This window comes from Fistularia commersonii, chromosome 32, assembly GCF_037954325.1.
Source record: "Fistularia commersonii isolate RoL2024-O1a breed Wild chromosome 32, RoL_Fcom_v1.0, whole genome shotgun sequence".
NCBI classification, from domain to species: Eukaryota; Metazoa; Chordata; class Actinopteri; order Syngnathiformes; family Fistulariidae; genus Fistularia; species Fistularia commersonii.
In genome coordinates this window covers 6,695,577-6,705,322 of record NC_141315.1, presented here as the reverse complement: position 1 = coordinate 6,705,322, position 9,746 = coordinate 6,695,577, and the positions used below count along the sequence as shown (strand labels likewise).

Below are 9,746 nucleotides of genomic sequence, written 5' to 3'. Positions count from 1 at the left end.
TATAAAAATGAAGAATGTATGAATGTACATGTCCAGGGCAGTTTGGAGTGAAGACCTACATTATACCACTGTCATGTCTGTTAAAAAAAGTAGAAATCTAATTTACATTAGAATTGAAAAAAGGTGTTCTTGAGTCTTAAATAAAGATATCAAAAATAACAGCCTAAGAATGAAAACTGTTTAATATAAAAATGAGGAACGTATTTCAAATTATTAAAGTAGTTTTGTAGACCTACATTATTGAACTATCTTATCTGTTCAAAAAAAAGCAAAGCATTTTTTCATATAAAAATGAAGAATGTATTGCAATGTGATATACATATCTGTTAAGGTAGTTTTGTACAGAGATTCACATTATACAACACACATATGTTAAAAAGAACAACTAAAAAACATATATTTACATTAGAATTTGAAAAAGTGTTGAATAATATAAACAATATAAAGTCAAATCAATCCATACAAACAGAAAAAGAAAGCATATTTAATTATGAAAAATATTCTAAAAATATATTATATATTATGAAAATATTTTATATAACTTAAAATGGAATAATATATGATATAAATATAACCATACATAAGCTTCTCCTCATCTACTCGGGATGCGGATGATAGCAATACAGTCAACGCCGTTACCTCTTCACCCTTAATGTTGATTAATTGATTATGATTATGTAGTAATCATGTTCTATTTGGGTCATTAGACTTTGGTTATTTGATTTTGACCTTAATAAAATACTTTATCACTTGGCATAAACTACATCCTTTCATTATTCAGGTGTCGTCCCATTAGGTGTATTAAAAAAAGAAATGGAGGGCAATAAGTGTTTAAAGGAAATCACTGAGAGGAGGTGAAATTAAAAGCCGGCAACAAACAACTGAATCAAACTAATGAAAAATCACTTAGAGGCTACAGGAGAAAATAACCAAAAAAAAAACATTTGAATTCATTTATTTGAAATGGAAGCAAACGGTTGACAGAAATGGATGGCGTCGAACCATGAATCCAAAAAGAATACGCTATTTTCTCCTTGTTTATTTGAATTATTTTCTGTTTGTTTGCCTGCGCGTTCTTGGGCTGGCGCGTGTTGTGGAAACAACGTGGTGGAAAAGCTGCGATAAAATCATTTCAGAATAAAAAAGTAGGAAAAAAAACGTGTCAATTTCCCCACCTCGTCTTGGCTGATCAATAACAAAGCTGGCTAATGATGGCTTATGTAGTTTATGTGAATTCAGGGAGCAAACACTGTTTACGTCTGGAAAAAAAAGCACAATACGACAAAGAAAACACGCTTGACGCGCAATAATCCCGCCTGCTGTTGCTCGTAGCGTAAGCGTGGCATTCACTCCATCCAATAAAGGAACTTTGCTTGAATAATGAGACATTTTCTCTTTCAAAGTGCACCAATTGTTGTACGATCGTAGTCTAAAACCATAATTGCTCTCAAGAAAAAAAAAGGAAGAAGAGTAAATCTGCTTAGCTGCTCTCAGTCGCCCGTTAATCTTCAGTCTGGACGGGGTCCCTGCGATAAACAGGGGGATCAGAGGAAATCCTCCCCGCGGTGGAATTCTCTCGCTGAAACTACAGGAAGTGTGTCATAACAAAAGGCCCGTATTAGCGGCGGGATCACACTTTGCGTGACCTTTTGTAACAGCTTCATTACGATTTCCCGACCTCTAAATGCTTCGCCATTCTACTATAGCATTACATAAAAAAGAAAAAAAAAAAAAAACAGAGGAGGGAATACTTACACGTTTTGATATATATATATATATATATATATATATATGTTTTTTTTTTCCAGGAAATATTAGGTGGTTTATGTAAGTCACCAGACACAACTTCCTGCTGCTTGTGTGAAGAACACTCTCAGCCTGGAGGTCTGAGTGGAGTCCACCTTCTGTCTGCACAATTTCTGCAAAGCCCATTATTATCTTTTATATACACACACACACATATATGTATATATATAGCAGGTATTACTTTCAAGCTGCTTTCACCATCATTTAAGTCTACCAGTCAGAAAGGAGAGTGCGGGAACTTGGAGGGATTTCAGGCCTGCTGAGGGGCGGGGGTGCATAATGCAGGTGTTCGCTCTCATCGCCAATCACGCCTCATTTGGATGATTAAAAAGTAGCAGAGGGCAATTGAGAGAATCACCCGGGGTGGGTGGTGGGGGGGCTCTTAAGCGGGAAATTAGCAGAGCGGAATGAAGGTGAGGAGCTGCTCTCACAAAGAGTAACACCTCCGCCGCCACCGCCTTGCAGACGCCGTCATCTCCGCTCTGATCGTCTTCCTCGGAACCCCTTGGAGACACGGCGCCTGATGTCACCTGGACAGAAGATCTTGGAGCTGTGTGTGTGTGTGTGTGTGTGTTATTCATCCAGTTTTCCATCTCCACACTGCCACAGTTATTACTTTCCACTTTTTGCTTCAATCTCACTTTGTCAACTCAAAAAACTTTAATTTATCCATTAACTTAGTTGAGTTTTCCATTATTCATCGTGTTATTAACGCGTCTCTCAAACGTGCTGATATGGATGTTATTATTTCCAGTATGGTAATAATGATTATCACTTGGTCTTTGTTCCATCATACCCGGCAGGTTACACATTTATCTGATCCCGTCTGCAGGAGCCTCCACCAAATTTCTTATCTTCCCCTCGCATATGCAGGAGGGGTCCTTGCAGTTTCCCATGTTCTCCCCCATGTCTGCGCGGATTTCCTTTGTCTTCCCCCCCACAGTCCAAAATCATGCAGGATATTCACTTGAGACCCTAAAGTGTCCAAATATTTGGAAGTATTACTCCATATGTGGCTGAAAGTGAACGGCTGCGTCTATACGACGTGTGAATGAGGTATTTTTCTGTATGACGCATGAATGTCAGTGTCTCCATATGACGAGTGAACGCACGTGTGAAGTCCGAATGAGAGTGATTAGTCGCGTCTCTATAAAACACGTGAATGCTTGTATCTATATGGCATATGAATGAGTGTGCATGGCTGAAGTCTATGACGTGTGAATGAGAGGGATAACGGTGGTCTCTATATAACGTGGATGACAGATTTAATAGTAAAATGTCAAGATGTGTGAATGGTTGTGCGCATCTATGACTTGTGAATGAAGGAATGAAACTCTTCATAAGACGTGCGGATGAGAGGGTGAATAGTTGTGCGTCTATTACATGTGAACGAGAGAGCGAACGTTTGTATGTCTCTCTACATTCGAATGAGGGAACGAACGGCCGAAGTCTTCATTTGACGTGTGAATGACAGGGTGAACGGTTTCACGTCTCTAGAATTGACATACGTGAACGCCGCCTCTTGCCCAGTAACGATAGACTCCAGAGAGCAGAGGTGGTATTGATAATGAATGGTTGAAAAGACAAATCTGCGCCGCAATTCATAATTAAAGAAAAATCGACACCCATGTTGACGTAAACATTTCCTGCCAAACCAGAATAAATGTTATAGAACGTAATATGAAATGTTAATAAATGAATGCTTTCCTAAGAAGGGCTTATTGGTCCATCTGTTTTTACAGACGGGTCAGGATGTTCTTCTACAACACGTTTGTTTCTATTCCCAGAGCCCTACGGAGAAATGATGACATTTGATGATATTCGCCAACGGGAGATGTTAGCGGTGGCGATGCCACTATCTGAACAGGACTGGGCTCGTCATCAAGGCGTCAACAAAGTCAAAAGTCGTTTGGATTCAGACGTGGCGGGGTCGGCTCATCCCGTTAATTGTATTAACACGCGGGGTCAGAGGTCGGGTGGCGCTAACAAGGACCGTTCCCTCCAGAGCGCCTGACTTTTGTGTCTTTGAGAAAAGTAAGTGTTGAAGAGCAGTTCTCCTCATTAATCACACTGAAAGAAGGCAAACCGGGGGGGAGCTGTCCTACATCCCCCAGAACACACACACACACACACACACACACACACACACGCACACACACAGATTCTCAAAATAACACAATATGATAAACAGCACATAACCATTTTAAATAAGGCTACAGCATCACCGATGACTCTAGTTGGCTTTTCACACTGTAAAGCCTGAACCATGTGTGTGTGTGTGTGTGTGAGAGAGAGATGTGCGTATTAATGCTATGCAGTGTTATGCGGCGTCTAATCCCGCTTTGTTATGTGTTGACAGACGAGAACGGCAGGGCAAATAATATATCGCCACCATCCGAGAGGCACTCAGGGACCCGCCGATACAGGCGACACAACATTTTGATGCGGGGTTTCAGAACACACACACATACGCACGTACATACGCACGCACTCACAAACGCAAGGTCTTCTCTTCTGTGTTTGGACAAGGTCTTGGGATTTAGTCAGCATTAACCAATCAATGTGGCGGCATTACGTAATGTGCAGCGCGTGTTGCATCTCAATCGACACCAAATTCGGTGATTCGGAGAGGCTGCTGGAGCCTGTTTCGGAAAGAGATCAGGGAGGAAGAAACACCACCGATGGGGTGTCATCATCTTTTAAATAACTTGTCCGCACAGCAGAGGTGTGGGTTTGTGTGTGTGAGTGTTTCTTCAGGAACCATGTTTGAAGAACCCAGGGTTTTCAGTGTTCAATGGTTGTAGCAGCATGTCTAAAAGCCAGAGGGTGGGAAAAAAAGAAATATATAAAACGCCTTTTTGTAAAATTTCTATTTAAAAAAAAAAAATAAAAAAATCAAAATTATAAAAGATGGTCAAAAAAAAAATCAAAACTGAGTGGTGTGGATGTAGACAATACATTAGAATTTCCAATTTTTAAAATATGCAAAATACGATAACATGTGTAAGGTGGTTATTGCCCATTTTTTATGGCGCATTTATTGACAGACGTGAACGCATGAACGAGCCGAGAGAGGGAGCAGTGCTGAAATAGTATTTTTATTAAATACTTTCAAGATCCAAGTTTTGAAGAATAACAAAGCTATGATGAAGACCAACTAACACTCAGACAAACACTTGATAGTCGTCAATTTATGGTCGTATTTCATTGTACATCATGATCATGCAAAAAAACTCCAGCATCCATGTGAAGGCTGGGGGAGAAAGCGCAGCCCAATATTATACCATTACAACGCAGGGAAAAAACGCTAACATCGAGGGCCTCATACCAAGCTACGGCTCCTGAATCCTTTTTTTTTTTTTTTTTTTTTTAAATAATTCTTTTTTTTTTTCATAATTTTCACTTTTTTTTTTTTGCCTCATTTTATTTTTCATGTCACCTAGTCAACATTCGAGATGGAGAAAAAATTTTCAGTTTCAAAAGATGCAAATATCATATATTAACACTAGCTCCATCCTCATTCAGGTAGGTACATGGTAGAAATGCTTAACTGAAACATGCATATAACTAGTTCTCCCGCTCCGCTCCGACGGCATCGGTCACAGGAACCTACACACCGACTTCTCTCTCTCTATTTCTCTTTCTCTTCGCTTTCTGCCTTTCAAATCCCATCTCGACTGAGCAGGCACGATTTAGAACCACCGAGGGTAGATTTACATTTATAAGAGAATTTAGTCCCGATCCATCTCCGATCAATCGATCAATCTGCAATTCTGGTTAGTATTTTTTTTTTTTTTTTTTTTTTTAATCATTATTTGTCTCTGTGCAAGGGAGAGTGCAGAACTCCAGCTTGGCAAATCGGCAAAAATTACCAAACGACAAATTGACGGCAACGGCGACGACGACAAAAGAACTCAAACCAGTTAACACGGGAAAACGGAGAAAAAACGAACATAGAGGTACAAATAAACACCTCTGTGAGGAACGAGGGAGGGGTGCGGGGTCGGGTGAGGGGTCAGTGGGGTGCGAGGGGGGGGGAGGGTTCAGATACGACTGCCGTGGGTGGATGGAGACAAACAGCACAGCGAAGGGCGTGGCGCCGTGGTCACACAAAGGTGGTGCAGATATGTTACTGAGCTTCAACACACCACCAGGCGTGTGTGTGCGTGTGTGCGTGTGTGTGTGCATACGATATGAAGAAGCTCGTTGGGAGTTAAGGGCACTATGATGAAGCTCCTCGTAAAAACTAGTTGGGCAGAAGGAAAAAAAAAAGGGAGGGAGGGCAGGGGGGGGGTTCATCCTCCAGAACCCGTTTGATTTTAATCCCCATCCTCCAGGAAAACAGTCTCATGGCCACGGGACGAGTTCTGGCAGCCCAGCCCACACCACTGTATGTGTGTGTGTGTGTGTGTGTTTGTGTGTGTGTCGTATGTTCTCATCCGGGGGGTTACTGATAATTTCAGGAGGGTCATAAAGCAAATTAATGGAGGTGTGAGAAATGCTCCTAAAACTCAATAAGGGAGGGTGGGGGGGGTCCCCATGCCCAGATGCACAGGATGAGTGTCTCTTAGATACATGTACATATAATACACTTTTTCTACATATATCTATACACACACTGTATTTACACAGTGATTATAAACATACCAGGCCCTTGCAGAAAGCGGAGAAAGGGGGGAGGGATAAAAGAGGGATGGTTAAGAGAGAGAGAGAACGAGGGAAGGGGGAGGTGAATGAGGGAGAGGCGGCGGGCTAACATGCAAAAATGCAGACACCTTTCCCGGCCCGCTCTCTCCCTCCACTGCATACAGACACGACAGGACGCGGACTACGCGCATGTAGCTTTCAATTTGCACAATAAAATCCCTCTTTTATTTAATTCTTTTTTGTTTTTTAAAAACTCAGCTGCTTTTTAAAAGGAGCCTAAAATACAGAACCAGACAAAAAGAAAAAGAAAACCCAACAAAACAAAAACAAACAAACAAAACAAAAAAAAAAGGCTCCGGTTATTCACAAGAAAATGAAAAAAAAAAAAAAACAAACAAAAAAAAAAAAAAAGGGTACAGGACGCTAAAAACACACGCACACAGATACTTTCATGCACGCACGCACGCACACACACACACACAGAAACAAACCTAAGATCAGACCACCCCCTCTTAAAAAAAACAAAACAAAAAAACAAACAAAAAAAGAAACAATTTTCCACCTTCCTTCGAAAAACAAGCACACATAAAAAGCCTAAAGTTCTACACTTTGGTGCTTCTTGTTTTTGATATCAAGTTCCTCTCGTCATCAAGGTCTCTGACTGAGCTGACTTGTTTTTGTTTCTTGTTTTTTCTCCTCTCCCCCCCTTCCCCCCTCGAAAATTCGTTAGGGGGAGAAGATCTCCCTACACCTTTAGGTCAATGTCCGGGTGACAAGCGCAGCACTCTCTACCCGCCGATCTCTAGAATGCCAAAATTTGTCCGAAATCTCAACTGCTATCCTCTCAAATGGTCTGTTTCCTCCCTTGTTTAGATCGTGAATATAAATGCTCGGTTGGGTTTTGGTGGTTTTTCTGGTACATCTAGTCATAATTTACACGGTATATTCATAACTCATACTCATAAACTGCCACAAGTTCAACTGTAAATCCTCTCCTCCCCCCGGGACGTCTCATCCCGCGCGGGCAGAAAAAAGATGGCTGCCAGGGGAGGGACAGAGGGCAAAGATGCGCCCTTCCAATCAGGCGCCAGATTCATGCATCATCCCGTGGAGGCGGGGGGTCTTGTGTTCTGCCGGCCCCCCCGGCAGGTCAAAGGAGAGACAGGATTGGATGGTATCGTGGAGAGGGATGCAATCTCACCCGGCCGGGCTCCTGGCACTAGCCAATCCACGCAGAGGACGTGCCCCTTAAAACACGCTCGCTGAAAAAACACCGCCTCCCAAAACACACACTCCAGCAGACTGGAGGCTCAGGACCACTGCGGGTAGAGAAGGAGGAGACGGGGTGAGACGGCTCGGCTCTCGCGTTCGAGAGATGGAAACCGTGAAAGGGATTCGCCTGTTCGCCAAGATCCCACAGGAAGCCAAGATGGATGACTCGGGTCGTGCTAGTTAGCATAGCTATACGCACGGTAGCCAATGGAATCAGTAGCCTGACTACGCCAGGTCACTAAACACACAACCCCACAATTGTTCAACTCTTACGTACTATATTGCGAGGAGTGCATTCATCGCGTTTCACTCTGACCACCATTTTTCTGCTTCAAAAAAAAAAAATTAAAGCGAGGTAAATGTACGAGTCACAAAACGTGCACCAGGGAGGTAAAAGAAGTGCATTTGATGTCTTTTTTTTTTTTTTGGATGAAGAGAGGCTTCGAGAGACAAAATGCCACCGTTCCCCGGCACCTGGGTCGCTGGGGCTCCTGGCAAACAGGCACATTTTCTCTAAAGTTGGCGGATTCTCTTTCGAGAACCCATCGGCAATATTCCTATTATTACCTCTGCTGTGGGGTTGGCGTGTTTGCTTTCAACTCAAACACGGGCCGGCGGTGAGACGAAACATAATGTCTAACGGTAAATAAGATTTCAGAAATTCCAAGTAGAGCAGGGCTAATTATCAGAAACGGTTGAACAGTTGTACCTTGACTTAAGAGTTTATTTGTTCTGTGACAGAGCTTATAACTGCTTGGATATCAAAATAGTTCCCCATTGCAATGAATGTTTTTTGCATAACAAATATTTACTTTATGAATAAATGATGTATAAAAAACATGATGAAGGGGAAAGTAAAGAAATAAACTGGTTTTATTAAGTGTATTTACCTTGAAGATCAGATGATGTTGGTGGTGAAGGTCGGGAGAGTTTTCCCCAGTTCAGTGCGCTATTGCTTAACTGAACTACAATGTATTTCTAAACGTAACATGCACACTTTATCACTAAACTTGGCTGGGAATGCCAGTCCTCTTTTTAAAATGAGCAAACTGTCCCCGACTGGCTTTGAATGACTCTTCCTATGTCTCGTTCATTGCTGTTCCCGCTGTCCGCTGTGCCAAATCAAAAAGACGACGGTCACGGTATCTCACCATCACCACCTTCTCCGTAACCTCGCTAATGTTTTTCAAAGATTTTCTCTTGGCTGCCTGGCGGCGTGTAGCAAATCCACCTGTTTTAAATGCCATTTCAGTGACAGCGGCGGCCACGATGGTGTCAAACCCTCATCCCGCTCGCTTTTTTTAACTCAGATCTGGGTTCGTATCACAAAGCGAAAAATGAAAAATAAACTGGGCGATGGGTTATATCTCAGTAAGCTGATGCACTCGTAAGTCAAGGTTTCACTGTATATAACTGTTTCTCATCCCCCTGTGTGTGTGTGTGTGTGTGTGTGTGTCACAGACAGAGCATCGCGTACCTGATCACTGTAGTGGTGCGGCAGGTGCTCCTGAGCAGTGAAAGTGAACGTTGAGCCACTTTCCCTCGCGGCGGTGCCACACCCGGGTCTCCTCCGACTGGCTGGAGCGCGGGCGGCCCGTGGAGTCCACGAACTGCGTGAGCCGGATGTAGGCGATGCACGCCGCATCCTCGCCGATCAGGTGCACGTGTGGGTTGAGCAGGGTGGTGTGCACGGGCTTGCTGTTCTTGCTCAGCACTGCCAAGATAAGACGGCGAATATGTTGAGACGTGGGATTTCAGGCAAAATGAGGATTTTCACAGAGAACGACTAAAAGATTACCCGGGGCAGTCAACAGGCTTAGAGACGCATTTTAAACACTATGCTATTGATTGAAAAATATATTTAAAGTCAAGATGACTTCTGCATAAAACATGATTATGATGTAACGTTCATTGAGTCATCGTTTATCTGTAAAGCATGAAACGTCCCAGGTTCAAAAACCCTAAACATAAGTTGTTTTTTTTTTCTGTGGCGGAAAAGCTTGGAAAACATTCTGTTTGAT

General features: G+C 42.6%; 1 protein-coding gene across 21 annotated transcripts in view; it reads right to left on the bottom strand.

The window, feature by feature from the left end:
- Positions 1-5,589: 5,589 nt before the first annotated feature.
- The window catches only part of LOC147215277 (calcium/calmodulin-dependent protein kinase type II subunit gamma-like), a 41,211-nt gene continuing 37,054 nt past the window's right edge, over positions 5,590-9,746 (bottom strand). For all 21 annotated transcript variants that reach the window (XM_086139580.1, XM_086139590.1, XM_086139581.1 and 18 more), the window contains 2 exons: positions 9,203-9,439; positions 5,590-7,772 (listed from right to left, as the gene is read on the bottom strand). In XM_086139580.1, the coding sequence (XP_085995706.1) occupies positions 9,207-9,439 (233 nt within the window). In that variant the 3' untranslated portion in view covers positions 5,590-7,772; positions 9,203-9,206. The remainder of the gene's footprint in view (positions 7,773-9,202; positions 9,440-9,746) is intronic.